General features: G+C 42.2%; 1 protein-coding gene across 1 annotated transcript in view; it reads left to right on the plus strand.

The window, feature by feature from the left end:
- Nucleotides 1-18,034, plus strand: part of DCT (dopachrome tautomerase) — a 54,220-nt gene that overhangs the window by 18,733 nt on the left and 17,453 nt on the right. Inside the window, exons 2-6 of the mRNA XM_006879629.1 lie at nucleotides 486-785; nucleotides 3,362-3,462; nucleotides 4,256-4,422; nucleotides 9,457-9,636; nucleotides 10,709-10,844. Of these exons, the coding sequence (XP_006879691.1) occupies nucleotides 486-785; nucleotides 3,362-3,462; nucleotides 4,256-4,422; nucleotides 9,457-9,636; nucleotides 10,709-10,844 (884 nt within the window). The remainder of the gene's footprint in view (nucleotides 1-485; nucleotides 786-3,361; nucleotides 3,463-4,255; nucleotides 4,423-9,456; nucleotides 9,637-10,708; nucleotides 10,845-18,034) is intronic.

The following is an 18,034-nucleotide window of genomic DNA, read 5'->3' on the forward strand; positions in this document are numbered from 1 at the left end:
CAATGACTAGGGAGGATAGAAGAAGAACTGATGCCTTTGAGCTGTGGTGCTGGAGAAGAGTATTGAATATGTCATGGACTGCTAAGAAAACAAACAGATTCATCCTGGAGAGGGTTAAACCAGGCTGCTCTTTGGAGGCAAGGATTCTGAAGCTTTGTCTGACATACTTTGGACATGTTGTAAGGAGGGCCAAGGCCTTGGAGAAGGACATCATGCTTGGGAGGGTGGAGGGACAGCGCAGGAGGGGAAGACCCTCTATGAGGCGGATTGATTCAATGACTGGGGTAATCAGGGTGGGTGTGTCAGGGACAGTGAGATTGGCACAGGACAGGGCAGGGTTTAGGGCTGTTGTAGATAGGGTCGCTATGAGTCGCAAGCGACTCGACGGCACATAACAACACCTCCTTCAAGTGCATTCTAGTTCAACAATTTTCTTTCCAACCACAGACTATATTTTTCTCCTCTCTCCCTTTTTCATGCACTAGGGAACTTTGCCGGCTATAACTGTGGAGACTGCAAATTTGGCTGGACCGGCCCCAGGTGTGACCAGAAGAAAGCACCAGTGGTTCGGAAAAATATCCATTCCTTGACTCTCCAGGAGAGGGAGCAGTTCTTGGATGCCCTGGACTTGGCAAAGACCACTATCCACCCCGACTATGTGATCACCACCCAGCACTGGCTGGGTCTGCTGGGGCCCAACGGGACTAAGCCACAAGTCGTCAACTGCAGCTTTTATGATTTCTTTGTGTGGCTCCATTATTACTCGGTCAGAGATACATTGTTAGGTGGGTTCTCCCTGCCCCTTGGCTGAAGGGGTATTATTTTAGGTTTGTGATTGTGGCTGGTAGGAGATAATTTCAGGGAACTTAATTAAGAAGAGAACAACCTTGATGGAGGGTTGAGTTTATAAGAGTCACTGAAACATCAAACGCTGCCTGAAGTTAGAATGTAGCCGTGTCTTCCCATACTTTAAAGACACTTTTTAAAGACACATACATCCCCTAATCTAGATAGCGTCCTTGGCCCAAGGTCCAAACTTTGTCTACAGAGCTGTTTATCCTCCAAGGCAAGAGTCAGTGAAGTGAAGGTGAATGCGTTTTGATCTTAGAGGAAAACTTAGTTCTAAATCAGGTCACGGAAGCCCTGTGTGAACTTTGCTTCCAATAAGCAGATTAACAGGGCACGAGCCCTAAGCACATGAAACTTCTTTGTGCAGACTTAGATGGTTGGTGTTGGAAACGCGCATCCAGTTAAACACCAGGTATGGGCTTGGAGTTGCCGGCAAGGCTGAGAAGCCTTTTAGGATTGTGGGGTCGAGATGCAGTCTCTGGGCAGTGCAAATGCTTAGCACAGTTTGTTTGCCCTGAGGTGCCTTGAAAAGAAGGCCTGGTGGTAAGCTTCCAACATATCAGCCGTTAAAACCCTGTGTTATAAAGGCAATGGAGACAGATTTACGCAAGCATTATAGGCTACAATGGCTCATTACACACCCAGCCCTGTGTTTCCAGAAATAACAACCATTAAAACAGGAAAATTCTGGGAAGCACGGTTCTCCCGTGGCCAGGAGTCAGAATTGACTTGATGACACCTGGTTTCATTGTCAAGGAAAGGGACAAGCTGAGCTTGGCAATGGAGAGTTCCTCTTGTGTAGCCCCTTGAACAGCTGTTAGGTTTGTATCGTGAGAAAATGGTACCTGTGTATCCGATGATCCTAAAACCTGGGATCTGGGTAAAACTTGCAATGGAGGTTCTTGTCTGTTATGAAACTTCAGTACCCAGAGGTCAACTTTATCCTTAGTTATTTTTCAGTCTAATTAGAAAACAACAACAACAACAAAACACCCAACAACAATGAACATCAATTTGTTCCATGTAGGACTGAATCCATTCTCAATTCTACCCAGAACAGTTCTGAGCTCGTGGCTGTACCCACAAACTCTCCTCTGTTTTGGGGTGAGGGTAATTGAAAATATGGAGCTGATTTGGGAACAGCAAGCTAATCTCGTTTGGAATCGTCTGTCCTTGTGCTTATCACCTGCTCCCTGTTACATGTTCTTCCCTCATCGTTTCGTTTTGAGAATTTTAAATTTTGTCCAGGATTAAAGCATTAAAAAAGGACCAGACCACCGCACCGTCAGCAGTCTTTTTCTTAGTGGGACTCTTTGTAAAGCTTGCCTCACAGGTAAGCATCTGTCTTTCTTTATCGATACACGAGAAGGCTCTTCTGGCTATAAACCTTTATAGTTCTCCTATCATCACTCTGAGGGATTTTTGCTTTATGAGAGGGTAGTCTCTCAAGAGGAAAAGAAAACTATAGTTTCTGGTCGGATCTGGGAATTAAATTTATATTCATGTCTGCTCGGCTCTCTGAAGTTATTATGGGCAGTTTGAAAAAGAACTAAAGTTAGCTAAAGTTTCTACATAACCATCAAAAGCTGTTATGAGACAGGGAAGAAGGATGGAACAGACGGTAAGGAGGTCATTAAATTGCCCAAAGCTTTTCACTAAAATTGGCGGTTCCAGTGGCTAGCCAAATTGGTTTGAATCTATTTTTCTCTTTTTTAGTCTCGGCAACCATGCTTGTCAGCTGGTAGTTGTAGCTGATTGATGGGTGAGGCAAACCTTGTGGAAGTTCTTTTTGCTTCTATGAACACTGCATTGGAACTCAGTGCAGTTAAAGTGACTATAGTATCAATTAACTCTATTCTAATCAGTAACACACTAAGTTATTCATTAACCCTGCTCATAAATCTGTACATATGTCAGAAGCGAGCCAGAAAAGTTCTTTTAAAAAGAAATATTTAATAAAGATCTGTCCTGGATATGCGACTTCATTTCAATGAGCTGTTGCTTTAAAAAGAAATATGCAATAAGGGTTCTTAACGCTGAAAATGACCTAATTTGATTTCTCTGAATCTCAAACTTTTGAGACACAAGAAGTTTTTCCTAAAATTGCTCCTTGCTTCTGAAATTGTTTTGTCATTATTGTGGTTGTTGTTGCTTTCAGGTAGAAAAATTAATTTTTGTTCCTTTAAAGAACCACAAAACATAATCATTATCAAGGAGCTTTTTGGCACAGGCCTTAGGGATCTGAACTGCTGATCTAAATGCTACACCTCTTTGGGGGTGTGAACCCCTAAAAAATCCTCAGAAGAGAGATACACAGTCTCCTCTCATGCAATTACAGCGTCTGAAAAATACCCTGGAAAGTCAGCTATGAGTGCATTTTTACTCAAAGAAAAAGAGTTTGAGTTTTAAAAACCTATTATCATTTAACTGGTTCTGCAAACACATCCCGGGTTAGCGCTAACATTTTAAAAATTAGGTCGCATGACTTTAATGATTTTCCCAATTGTTTTAGGACCTGGACGCCCGTACAAGGCCATAGATTTCTCACACCAAGGACCTGCCTTTGTTACCTGGCACCGGTACCATTTGTTGTTGCTGGAAAGAGATCTCCAGGTCGGTCAAAACCATGTATTCTGTACTACACAGGTTTTTTTCCTATCTTTTTTAAAATTATTATTAAATTTTACTAATTTTAATTAACATTTACAGAGATTTTGGGTTTTCATTCATTCATTGCTGCACTATTTTCTCTACCCTCCTCTCCAGTTTGTTCTTCTTCCCCTCTCCCCCCAAAAGTCTGTTTTAATTGTCCCATTGCCACAGTGCTTGTCAAAGACAGTTCTCAGTTCTGCTTAACCTCCTTTGTCAGTGTGTCCTTTGCCATTCCTATCACTCCTCCCTGAGAGAGACTTCACCCTGATTCATAAGGAAAAGGGGATGCGTATTCTCTTAGCTACTTCCTACTGAAAAGGGACGCTGTGGGTTTCAGGGTGAAGATCTTTTCTCACTATTCTAAAGAGCCCCTTTGGCAATAGGAAACACATAGACTATTATGGAGATTGATTTTGGAATTTAGATGCACTGTTATCAATTGTGCTTAGCCGTACATGTTCATATCCTTGAAGATGTATTATGGAATTGTTGCAGCCTAGAAGACACAAATTTAACTAACAAGCTAAAAGTACATGAGTCAAAAATTAAAAAGCAATAATATTCCAAGTAGAGCCTCTAATAGTGGCACAAATCAAGTTACAGAGGGAAGGTAGTTCTTACAATAAAAGGCCTAATGAGTAGCACTTTGTACTATACAGTTTTGATGTCAATTTGAGTAAGATATTTTTTAGTCTTTCCGGTTGTGTGTGATGGCATGGGTTAAATGACAGGACAACGGGCCTTTTGTTTTTAGCGACTGACTGGCAATGAGTCCTTTGCTTTGCCCTACTGGAACTTTGCCACTGGGAGAAACGAGTGTGATGTGTGTACAGACCAGCTGTTTGGGGCAGCCAGGCAAGACGACCCAACTCTGCTTAGTCCGAACTCAAGATTCTCCAGCTGGCAAATTGTCTGCAACAGGTAATGCCATTTGCACTTGCAGTGGAAATCCAGACCCACACTATCGTTCATTCTTGGCTTTCATTGGTGACCTAGTGGTAGGAAGCTGCACTGCAACTCCAAAGGCATGCAGTTCAAATCTACCAGTTGCTCTATGGTAGAAGGAGGGACAAGATCCTCTGGTGTAATTTTACTGCCTCTGAAAACCTGCTGGAGAGTCAGCTATGAGTCATTTCTGACTCAATAACATACAACAACAACATTGATATATATGTAACGAAATATCTGATAGCTCAACAATCTTAACATCACAGTTCAGTGACGTGAGTTATTTGTATCCTGTTGTACAACCATCACCATTATCTATTCCCAAATCACCCTTAATGGAAGCTCAATGCCTCTTAAGGAAGCGTTGTCTCCTCCTCCCTCCCTCCCATGCACCCCGTGTCACCACTAATAAACATTGGTTTCTAGCCACTTGCCTTGTTGTTATTGTTGTGTGCTATCGAGTTGCTTGTGACTCATAGTGACCCTATGTACAAAAGCCCTAAACCCTACTCTGTCCTGTGCCAACATCACTGTCTCTCACACACTTACTCCCACCACCCCACTCACAGAATCGATCCATCTCATCGAGGGTCTTCCTCTTCTGCACCGTCCCTCCACTCTCCCAAACATGATGTCCCTCTCCCAGGACCAGTCCCTCCTTGCTACATATCCAAAGTATGTCAGACGAAGCTTCAGAATCCTTGACTCCAAGGAGCATTCCAGCTTCACCCTCTCTAGGACAAACCTGTTTGTTCTCCTAGCAGTCAATGGTATATTCAACATTCTTCTCCAGCACCGTAGTCTGGATATTATGTATAAGTGTGATCACACCATATTTGTCCTTTTGTGACTGACTTATTTCACTCAGAGTGCTTTTGAAGTTAGAGACCATATTTTCTTGTGTTTTAGTGAGGGAATGGAGAAGAAGCCACTCTACATTTGTCTCTAAGACATTCTGTTTACACGTTTCTTTCAATGATTTTCCCATGGAAGGTGAGATTGTATATTTCCAAGCACTTTGGTAAAAGCAAACAACAAAAATCAGATGTTTTAAACCAGATTTTATGAATTGAGTATGGTTGGTCATCATTGGAGATCAACTACTTTAAAATTAGGAGTGGTTCTTGTAGACAACCAACATTTGTTAAGCATTTACCACCCTAGACAATGGAATAGCTCTGGAAACACTAAGTGAATAATTTATAGTCTCCTGTCTGGTAAAAAAAATAAGACCATACAACTTAAGAAGCACCATAATAGATGGACTTTCTAAGCCAAAAAGGTAGCCTTATTCTTAGACTTCAGAAATAAACATCCTTTCACCAGATGTAGGTAAAGGTAAAGAATGTGTGAGAGGTGGAAAGTAAGTCCTGCATGGAAGCAATAGTATATGGGAAGCTGATAAATTCTCTGGGTACAGTCTGGTATGGTTGACCCCAGGGTGTTGGTGGATTTGAGAGAGAGAGAGAGAAAGAGAGAGAGAGAGAGAGAGAGAGAGAGAGAGAGAGAGAGAGAGAGATGGTCTGGTGAGGAGAAGATGATCTTGGAAGCACATATAATCCAGCGAACGTCCTACAGCCTGTGAAGACTGTCCTCAAACACTCCTTGATTTGTTTCTTCCTCCCCAAACATGCGGCAGAATAAGACTCTAAGAAGGTCCTCTGCTGCCATTTCCTTTTTTTTTGTCTTTGATATTTTATTGTTTTTTTTCTGTGAAAGTTTACGCAGCAAATTAGTATTCATTTAACAATTTATACATCAATGCTACCACAACTTGGTTGCTGTCCCTTCAATGTGTCAGCACACAATCCATTCCCGCCTTGCCTTCCCTCTCCCTGACCCTTCTTTCTTTATTATATTTGCTTTTGGACAAATGTTGCCCACTTGGTCTCCTATCTGAAGAGAACATTCCTTCTGGGTGTTATTATTAATTTTATGAGCTAATCTGTTACTTGGCTGAAAGGCAACCTCTGGGAGTGGTTTCAATTCCAGGTTTTAAAGGTGTCTTACAGTCATAGTCTTGGGGGTTCCTCCAGTCTCTGTCAGTTTAGTAAGTTTAGACTTTTTGAAGAACAGATTTGAATTTTGCTCTGCATTTTTTTTTTTACCCTTCTAACCGGGACTTTCTATTGTGTCCTGGCTAGAGTGGTTGGTAGTGAGAATTGGACTTCCTCTAGTTCGTCTGGTCTTCGTTTTGAAAGAGCTATGGGTTCTGCTGTCTACTGGTCCTAGACTAAAGCTTTCTTGATTCTTTAGGTTAGGTTCCTTTACTCTTTTTGAAAAGAGGTTAGTTGCTGTTGCTTAATGACTTTTAAGATCCTAGGTGCTAATCCCTAAACTAGGATGTAGAATATTATCTTTATGAACAATGTTATACCAATGAATCTAGATGTCTTCTGAGACTCTGGTCTTGAGCCTCCAAACTCAGTAACTCTGTCCCATGAGGTATTTGAATATGTCTAAGAAGTTTCTATAACTGTTCTCCCAATGTGCTCTATTATAGATGTGAACATATATGAAACACATACAAGACTGCATATACAAATGCCTACAGACCTATATACAGAGCCTTGGTGACATGGTGATGCCACCACCATGCCCTGACAACATGCCTAAAGTATGTGAGACAAAGTCTCATCATCCTTGCCTCTAAGGAACACCGTGATTGTACTTTTTCCAAGTCAGATTTGTTGATTCCTTTTCCACTCCTTAGAATAGTCAATACACTTCACCCATACCACAATTCGAAGACATCAATTCTTTGCAGTCTTCCCTGTCCATTGTCCAACTTTCACATCCATGTGAAGCATCTAACCAATGGCTTATATCAGGCACATATTAGTCTTCAAAGTGGCGTCCTTGCCTCAAAGGAGCACCTTGGCTGCCCTTTCTCTAAGACAGACTTCTTTGTTCTTCTGGCAGCCCATGGGATATTCAGGACTTTTCTTTAATACCATGATTTAAGGTTTTAATTTTTCTTCTGCCATCCTTATTCATTGCTCAACTTTCAGATGCTTAGGAAGCAATTTAAAACGCCATGGCTTGGATCAGGTACACCCTAGTCTTTACATTGGCATCCTTGCGCTTCAGTACTCTAAAGACATCGTTGACCGCAGATTTTCCCAATGCAATGCATCATTTTATATTTTTTTTTAATTCCTGCTTCAATGATTGTTGATTATGCAGCCCAGTAAAATGAAATCCTTGACAACGCCAATCTTTTCTCCATTTATCATGACGTTGCATATTGGTCCAGTTGTGAGAATTTTGTAGATTAAAATGGTTCCGGAGTTCCTAAGTGGTCCAAACAGTTAATGGGTTTACTTGGATGTGTAATCTACAGTGAAGACTAGAGTCTTTGATCTTCGGGAAGTACTTAATGTCTTCTTAATTTTCTGCAAGCCAGATTGTGTCACCAAGAGTTAGAATTAGGAAACCTTAGGAATTCCAACTCATGATGACCTAGATGTTACTGTGAAGAACTGAGCTCTGTAGGATTTTGACTGCAGTCTTTACAGAAGTGGATTGCCAAGGCTTCCTTAAGAAGTACCCCAAGGTGGATTCGAACTACCAACCTCTATATTAGGACTGAGTACAAGTGCTCAGGGACCTCCCACAACAGAGTGATTAAGAAATTCTTATTAGTTAGCTTAATTCTGTAAACCCTTCTTTACCATAATATATTGGCAAACTCATAAGTATTATGCAAAATGGATTTCTGTAATCAAGTCGACTTAGGGAATGCTGACTTTAAAAGGAGCTCAGTTTTAGAACTTCTCAAAGCCTTCCCTGTGTAATTATTTTTCACTCTTATAATCTTATTTCCCTGGGAACACTTATTTCACAGACCACGTCACTGGAACATGCTTTGGATGATGCTCCCTTGAGGGTTGTTTTATTTGGCTTAGAATTTAGATACTGTCCTTTTTCATCTTTGGATGTCCACTAATGTTGTTCTCATGTGCATACTTCTACCCCAGTGCATCAAGATCTGTATCACAGCTTTACAATATTATCTCTACCAATGAAATAATGCTCTGAGGGTAGAATTTCTGGTCACAACAAATACATAGGAAATAGTATTTGAACATGGAATCTTCTCAGCATCTATCTCTCATCTATCTATCTATCTATCTATCTATCTATCTATCTATCTATCTATCCATCTATTATCTATCTATCTATCTATCTATCATTTATCTCAATACCTACCTACCTACAACGTAATTGTTACTGCCAGTGTTGGAACATTGTCTAACACTGGGCAGTGTTTTTTTTTTAAATTATATCTCTCCTATATGCAATTTTGTTTCATTTTTCATGCTCATCTATTTTATTTGCTTAAAGTGTTTTTCTAGTTTTTACAACCACTTCTCCTCAAAATGGCTGAGCTCAGCACAGTACAGGCCATTCATTCAGGCACTCAAAGTTTAAGCATACTCAAATAGGAATCTCCACTTTGTCTTGTAAGTCCTCCCACAATCTTTCCATTGAGATATTGATTTTCCTTCATATTTATGCCTATAGTGATAGTTTATCCATTGATATTTTTGATACAATTTAATCCAGAATTAATTTTATTGTTGTTGTTTACTACTGTCGAGTTGGAGTCATTCCATGGCTGACCCTGCAGCAGATTTTCAGAGGCAGTAAATCTCACAGAAGTAGATTTCCCAACTTCCTTCTGCCTGGCAACTGGTGTATTTGAAGTACTGACCTTTGAGTTGAAAGCACAATTCCTTACCATTAAGTAAGTTTTAAGTGGGAGAAGAATGGACAATCTCCTCCTGTGTGATTAACCACCTCCGAAAACCCACCAGAGAGTCAGCTATGGATTCGTTCTGACTCAAAGGATACCATCACCACAACAAGAGATTTTTACCATCTTTGCTTTGTTTTGACTGGTAAAATTTTACTGTGACTGTGTAACTGTGATCAGTTTTCTTGACCTGAAGTTAAAGGACTCCCCATGTTAATACATGTTCTTTTTCATCTCACCCATTTCAGCTTAGATGATTACAACCGCCGGGTCACCCTGTGCAATGGAACCCATGAAGGTTTACTGAGAAGAAATCAAGTGGGAAGAAACAATGAGAAATTGCCAACCTTGGAAGACGTACACAAGTGTCTGTCTCTCACAAATTTTGACAATCCTCCTTTCTTCCAGAACTCTAATTTCAGCTTCAGGTTGGTACTCTGAGCTCAGCTATACTGTGGTTCACAATACTCTGTGATTTTCATGGACTCGTGGAAATCCTAATATTGGGAGGCATATATACATAAATCTGAGCAGTACAGAAGGTATAATAAGAGAGATTATGGAGAGAGAATAAGAAAAATTAATAAAGGATTCTCTCTCATTGTCATCATGGCTGACCCTGTAATCACACCGGAGATGATGGTCAGTCTTTCTCCTGTGGAGCAGCTGGTGGGTTTGATCTGCCAGAGAAGTATGACCCTTGAGTTAGTAGTGCGACTCTACTAGAGTTTCCCTAATAAGGATCAGTGTTAGGAAAATACTGAAATTAAAATGGTTCCGGAGTTCCTAAGTGGTCCAAACAGTTAATGGGTTTACTTGGAAGTTGGATGTTCGAACCTGACCAGAGATGCATGAAAAGAAAGACCCGAGGACACAGCCATTCTTCACCTGAACCACAGTAGAGTGTTTAAAACAATCAGTCGTTGCAACTGAACAGAATATAGGTCAACTCTGATGACACACGTAGGATTGCCATGAGTTACGGCTGACTCTGTGACTGCTGGTAGCTGATGCTCTCTACAACAAGTGCACGGATGTGAAGGCAAATCATTTTCAGACAGTAGACAAAAGAAGTATAAACCAACTGAGCATAGGCAGAAGTAGCATTGATTAGAAATCCCCTCCCTTGATAGCAGATTAAAAATCAAAGGTTTGCTGTAGTTCTCATTTGATTAGTTGTGGCCCTATCCCTAACCCAACTTCAAATAATAAGACTTTATTATCAGCTGAAAACAGGAAAATGAGATCTTTACCAGAATGAAGGACCCCTGGTGGTAGAGTATACAGTGTATTCGCTGCTCACTGAAAGGTCTGTAGGTCTGTAGCTTGAAACCACCAAATATCTCTGTGAGAGAAAGACGGCAGTCTCTTCTAAAAAAGGTTCACAGCCTTGGAAACTTGATGATGAGTCTGTTCTAGTTGGAATCGTCTCAGTGGCGGCGGGCTTGGTTGGTTTCACCAAACGGGAACTTTTGTTACTGATGCTCTGGTTTCCTGCAGGAATGCCCTGGAGGGCTTTGACAAACCAGACGGCACCATGGATGCTCAAGTGATGAACCTGCATAATTTGGTCCATTCTTTCTTAAATGGGACGAATGCCTTGCCACATTCTGCTGCCAATGATCCTATTTTTGTGGTATGTTTAAACATTCATCACTGGTGAACAATTTTCTGGCTAATATTTCTAGATTTATTTGCTTCTAAGTAAGATTCTATGATGTTTTCCCTCTGTGTGATGCATTCATATAGAAATTGAGCGTAATATATTCCAGGCCATTGTTGATGCTGTTGAGAGTTGCTATCAACTTGATTTTTGATGAGTAGAATGATTCTGTAGGATTTTGTTGGTTGTAGTATTAATGGACTCAAATTCCTTGGCCTTTGCATCTACAATACTGCTGGGTGGGTTCGAACTACCAACAACATGGCTAGTAGTTAAACTGAGACTGTTTGCACCACGCAGAGACCTTAACACACACTATGGGAAGTTGTTAGATAACAAATAAGAAGGTACAACCAGAGTGTTCCTTGGAGGTAAAGATGGTACTTTGGGAATGTTGCTAAGAGAGGCTATTCCTTGGAAAGAAACATCATTCTTAGGAAGGTGGAGGATGATGGAAGAGAGGAAGACCCTCAATTAGATGGATTGACACAGTGACTGCAGCAATGGGCTCAAGTGTGTCAGAGATTGTGAGGTTGGCACAGGATAAGGCAGGATTCAGATCTGTTGTTCATAGGATTGCTATGAGTCATTCTGGACTTGACAACACCTAACAACAAGTGAAATAACAACTCAGAAATGTATGCTTCAAGGGTGATTAGCTTTTAATGGTCCTAGGTAGGAGTCTTCTCCGTTCTTTCCTATACATCTGACAGCTGGACAATGAATAAGGATGACAGAAGAAGAACTGGTACCTTTCAGTTATGATGCTGGAGAATACGGAATACATGAACTGCCAAAAGAACAAACCAGTCTCTCTTGGAGAAAGTGCAACCAGGTTGCTCCGTAGAGGCAAGGATGGGGAAAAGTCATCTCACATACTGTGGGCATATTGTCAAGAGGGGCCAGGACTTAGAAAGGACAGCAAGCTGGGAAAGGTGGAGGGCCAGAGAAAGAGAAGAAGACCCTCAACAAGATAGATTGATGCAGTGCCTGGCACAATGGTCTCGAGCATATTAGAGATCCTGAAGGTGGCGTAAGATAGGCCAAGGTTCAGATCTATTGATAGTCTCCATGAGTCATAATCAACTTAATGGCAACTAACAAGAACAACAGAGAGGAGTCTATAGTCCAGAGGTGGGTCATACCAGAGAGTACACAGTTTAGAATAATGATATTGCCATTGAGTTGACTCCAACTCATAGTGACCCTATAGAACAAATCAGAAGTCTCCAGAGGCTTAGACTATAACTCTTTGTGAAAGCAGCCTACTACGTCTCAAGCAGCCTACTACGTCTCTCCTTCATGAATCAGCTTGTGTGTTTACATCAATGACCTTTTGGTTTACAGCTGAGTATTGTCAGCACTCTTAGGATGATGTTCATTGGTTAGGTGGGTGGTGGTGGTTGTTAGATGTCATTGAGTATAACTCATAACGACTCTGTGAACAACAGATCTGAACCCTACCTCTTCTGTACCCCCTCACAAGCTCTGACACCCTCCAGACCCTTGGGGCAGTCACGGTGTCAGCTCACCTGGTTGAGGGTCTTTCTCTTCTCTGCTGTCCCTCCACCTTTCCAAGTCTGATGTCTCTCTCCAAGGAATGGGCTCTCCTTGCAGTGTGTCCAGAGATGTGAGAGGAAGCCTCATCATCCTTGCTTCTAAGGAGCACTCCAGCTGCCCCTCTCCAAGCTGTATCTACTTGTCCTTCGGGAAATCATGGGATCTTCAGCAGATGGTCCACAAAGAGGACAGCTCTCGGTGAGATGGATTGACACGGCCACTGCAGCACTGAATGGGTCCCGGCACAGCCATGACGTGAGGTTGTTGTGGAATTGGATAGTTTTCCATTCTGTCTCCTACAAGGGGTCACTATTAGTTGGAATTGACTGGGTAACTCCTAAAAAGTCCGTTACATTTAAGTCTGCAATTGGTAAGAAACTCATATTTACTGGGAAAGGGGGCGCTTAAAATGTAATGGCGTTGACAGTGATTTGATTTTGTCACTACTTTGACATGATTCCACAGTTGTTTTACTGTTTGTTGTGATTTATCACAGTCAGAGTGGCTTTGTCTGATGTTGAAGCTCCATGAAATTGTTTATGTCCAACGCCAGGGCCTGCCCGACAGCAACCCACCAGCTACCAGCTTATCAGCTGGCCTTCCTTTCTTCCTCAAGCACAGCTCACCTATTTGCACAGACACTTTGGAAAACGTTTGCATTTGCTTCTTGGCCACTAAACCCCAACAATGTTTCTGCTTTGCAGACACTTCACTCCCCATAAACGGTTTTAACACTCTGGCTTCAGGATTGTATGTCTGAAACAGATGGTTTCAAAGCAATTACAAGAAGACTTTTCACCTCTGACTTTTTAAAATTTTTATTTTATATGGGTTTGCTTACAAAGTTCGTATTCATTGTATAGTCACACTATTCTTCATTCACATTGTGTTTCATGCAATCATTCCCGTGGATCATGTTTTGTAAAGTTAGTCACCATTGGGCCTTGCCCATCATTACCTTGTCTTTTCAGGTTTCTACTGATCCTTCCCATTTCCTTCACCTCCTCTGTCCACCCACCAAACCGTGCAGCCCTGACCTTTCTTTATTTTACCGGTATTTTGAGTTTATATTATTCTCCTCTTAAAGATCACTCTATAGTGTTGCAGACTGAGGGTAAAGTATTTTTATAATTGTTAATAATGAGATAGGCAACCAGGAACAAAATAAAACAGAGAGCATAAAAGACAGGGGCCCAGCAGTTCGAATCAACTGAAGTGCCTCAAGCCACAACTCTCTCTGTTATTTATTGAGAATCAGGGGAAGCAAATAAATTCTCTTGTAAATAAAGCTGAATTTTTCCTCTATTGTCAACCTAATACTTTCGCGCAGGAAGGAATTATTTTACTCTTATTAGCACTACCTCTGTAGGGGGCCCCTAACTGTCTCTTGTCTGCAGGAAACAGCTCATTTTCTGTGATCTGTCACTAGAGAAATCCCAACTTATAAATTTGTAATACCTTCAATTCCTGAACAAGCATGTGGTTTTTCACATAACATTTGGTATGAAATTTGGCTTCCCATACTATAGCAGATACAGGCGATATTTTTCCCCTAGAATTTTCCTTGCCTTGATGTTGATCCTCACGAGGCATTTCCAAAACTTGTGTTTATACCTGTATGCTTTTCACAGACTCCCGGGAGTCCACACAGCAGTGTGAAAAGAGCACTGGGTGATCCCCCAAATCCGAGCCGTTCTGTGCAGCCCTGACTGCGATCCTGAATCTTGGGTGCATCTTGCATCTTGTAGCTCTCTGCAGCCTCTGTGTGCCTGCCTTTGCAACATCCAGGTCATGTGACCCGATCTAGTGTTTTGACAAGTACTGTGCTCATTAAAGCACCTCTTAATAAGTTAGGATCACAGAAAGCTGCCCCAGGAACTGTTATGTACAATACAAACATTGTCATTAGAATAATAATGTGTTTCAGGGTAGTCAGTGTGAAAGAATTAGAGAATTACGCCTTGGGTTTGAATTTCCAAACCTTAATTACAGCTCCTTATCTTGTCCTTCTGTAGCAGAGAGGTGTGCCCTCAAGTTATTTACTGACAAGTACAAAGTCGGAGTGGAAGCATGCACAGCACGCACTTGCCTTTCGGGTAACAGTTATATACCGAGTGTAGAAAGCTCTGGTGCCTCATGATAAGGAACTGCACTGCAGTCTCACAGGCACGCGGTTCAAATCTGCCGGGTGCTTCATTGGAGAAGGGTGGGCAATCTCCCCCCCATGTCATTCACTGCCTCTCAAAACCTAGAATGTCAGCTATAAGTTGGTTCCTATTCGACGGCACATGGCAGCAACATACCCAGGTATGGGGCGGAGAAGAGGGATTTGCTTCGAAGCTCAAAGCCTGTGAGGTGATGCTGGGCTGTGGCCACACTGCTTTGTGAGGGATTTGGACTACAATCAGGTTTCCTCCAGCTGCTCATTGATTTGAACGTTGTGGTTCAACTAAAAAACTTACTGTTGCCCTGTCCGTTCCAACGCATAGGGTTCCTTCCGTCAGGCTTCCAAAGCTGTCAGCCCTCACACGAGGAGACAGCCCCTCTTTTTCCTGCTGAGCTGCTGGTGGATTCAAAGGTTTTCTCTGGCCTTGGGCAGAGCAGCCCCACGCCCCACACGCCTCGAACGCTCTCCTTCACACTCAGAGGCAGCCAAATGCAGTTATAAGCTTGCAAACTCAGAGGCTCCAGGCACCTCCGGAGAGTGAACGCAGCTTGCACTGTGTACCACTGTTTACATATAGGTGGGTGTGTGTATCATCCATACCTAATCGGGGCTCTCACAACATCTAAATCCTGTTTCTTGGACCATATCCTGAAAGTTAAGCAACTTCTCAAACATACCAATGGTGATGTATTGTTGTTACTCCATGCATAATATTAAAAAAGGAGATTTGAAAAGAGCTGGAAAAGTTAAAGCTTCTAATGATTCTAAACTTGCCTCGGGGTGTCAGAGTGGAGTCTCCAGGTCTAGGGTGCTTTCAGAACCATGAAAGCTAATGTTTGAATGTTGTTGTTGTTGAGCGCTGTTGAGTCAAGTATGACTCATAGGGATCCCGTGAACAACATATCTGAACCGCGTCCTGTCCTGTGCCATCCTCAATCACTCAAACACTCAAGCCCATTGCTGTAATTACCATGTCAATCCACCCAGTGGAGAGTTTTCCTGTCTGCTGACCGTTCACCTTCCTAAGTGTGACGTCCCTTTCCAAGGAAGAGCCCCTCCTAGCGACGTGTCCAAAGTGTGTGAGACAAAGTTTCCCCATCTTTGCCTCCAAGAAACACTCTGGTTGTGCCTTCTCCAAGACAGATCTGCTTGTTCTTTTGCCAGTCCACGGGATGTTCAGTGATCTCCAATACCAAAACTCAGATGCATCATTTCTTCTCTTGTCATCCTTATTCACTGTCTAGCTCTCTGATTGTATTTGTGTGGTGAGAACAAATGAAGAAAATGTCAGAAATAGGGACTCTTGACCCCAGCCTCATACAAGGTGTTTGTGGAGGGTCTTGTGAGAGTCTTCCACACCCTCTTTGTTGCCATGGTCAGTGGTTCTGACTTAACATTTCAGATATTTTTTTTTCTTCTGTTGTCTCAGACAGTTACTGTAAACATTTCTGTTATCTGAAACCTCGACTATTTATCAAAACTATGAAACATGCATAGTCCGTGGAGAGAGGAGCTTCTTACACAAGGCTGTGTGATTCTGGCACTTTGGATCCACCAGAGAAATGCAATGCCATCTATAGTATCAGAGCGCCATCGATAGCATCAGAAATGAGTCCATTCCAGCTTGACCACAATGAGATGCCTTTAACTAGATTTCTATTAAAACATGGCTTTTCAATGATATTATCTTATACACAACAAATATTCTTACAGAAAAGCTCCTCAAGACTCCTCCAATATACCAAAATCTTACAAACAGAATTGGCAGTGGAGCTCTGATGCATTGAGAATTATATGTCAAACCTTTTCTTCTACAAAATGAAATAATGCTGAGTATTTGTTGTTAGGTGCTGGTGGGTTCAGTATGAATCACAGTGACCCTCTGAACAGCAGATCTGAACTCTGTCTTGTCCTGTGCCATCCCCATCAGCTCTGACACACTTGAGCCCACTGCTGCAGTCATGGTGAACCTAATTTGGTTTTTATCATCTTAAGTCTTCAACCCTGCTTGCTGAAACTTAGGAGGACCTGAAGTGCTTGCTGCAGAAGGTCAAGGACTGCAGGCTTCAATATGGATTGAGGCTCAATATCAAGAAGACAAAGATTTTCCCCACTAGGCCAATTGGCAGCATCAGGATGGATGGTGAAGAGATTGAGATTGTTAACAACTTAAATTTGCTTGGCTCCACAGTCAACACTCTTGGCACCAGCAGCCAGGAAATTAAAAGACATATTGTAATGGGAAAGTCTTCTGTTAGGGACCTCTCCAAAGTACTGAGGAGCAATGATGTCACCTGGAGACTAAGGTGCATCTGATACAGGCTATGGTCCTTGCAATCACTTGCTATGTGTCAGAGAGCTGGACAATGAGAGGATAGAAGGAGAATTGACGCCTTTGAGCTGTGGTGCTGGAGAAGAGTATTGAATATACTGTGGACTACTAATAGAACGAACAGGTTCAACCTGGATAGTGTTAAACCAGGCTACTCCTTGGAGGCAAAGATTCTGAGGCTTTGTCTGACATATTTTGGACATGTTGCAAGGAGGGACAGGTCCTTGGAGAGGGATGTCATGCTGGGGAGGGTGGAGGAACAGTGCAGGAGGGGAAGGCCCTCTATGAGGTGGATTGATTCAGTGACTGGGGTAATCTGGATGGGTGTGTCAGAGGCAGTGCAATTGGCACAGGACAGAGCAGAGTTTAGGGCTGTTGTACATAGGGTCGCTATGAGTCACAAGAGACTCAACGGCACATAACAACAAGAAGTCCTCAGAGGCCTGGTGTACAGGGAGGTGTGCTGCTCACCCACAGGCAGTGCCTCTATGGAGGTTCAAATCCACCAGTGTCTCCAAGGAAGACAGATGGGCAATCTCATTCTGCATTATTTACGGTCTCTGAACACCCACTGGAGGGTCGGCTGCTAGTCAGTTTCAACCCAATGCCAATGAGTTTGAGGAATTTTTGTTTGTCTGCTTTTAAGTTTTCCAGCAGTGCTAAGCCTTCCTTCCTTTTTTTGCAAATGTCCACAGCCTACAGAGATCTCATTGGTTTGTGGGGTTTTTTTTCTCTCTTTTTTTTTTTAATGTAAAGGGGCTTGGTAAATATTTTAAACTTCGTGTGCAGGATGGGTTGGGGGGGGGGGAATCTGTCCTAATGACTGGCCTTCTCCAAAAGCTGCCCCAGACAATGCATAAACACCAGCGAGTAGGGTAGTCTAATAAAGCTTTATTTATAAAACAGATGGCCGGTCAAATTTGGCCCACAGGCTTTAGTTAGTTAAGCCTTGTTCTAAACTATTGACCTCTTTTTTCGGTAGGACGGTAGATCTCTTTGGTTGTGTTTCTTTTCCTGCTTCAGTAGAAGTCCCTATTGTAACTTAAGGATAAAAATTACTTGACTTCGTCCCTTTTCAGCAGGAAGTAGCTAAGAGAATACGCC

The sequence above is a fragment of the Elephantulus edwardii genome, unplaced genomic scaffold, assembly GCF_000299155.1.
Source record: "Elephantulus edwardii isolate Elephantulus edwardi_28Jun2011 unplaced genomic scaffold, EleEdw1.0 scaffold00004, whole genome shotgun sequence".
In the NCBI taxonomy this organism is placed as follows: Eukaryota; Metazoa; Chordata; class Mammalia; order Macroscelidea; family Macroscelididae; genus Elephantulus; species Elephantulus edwardii.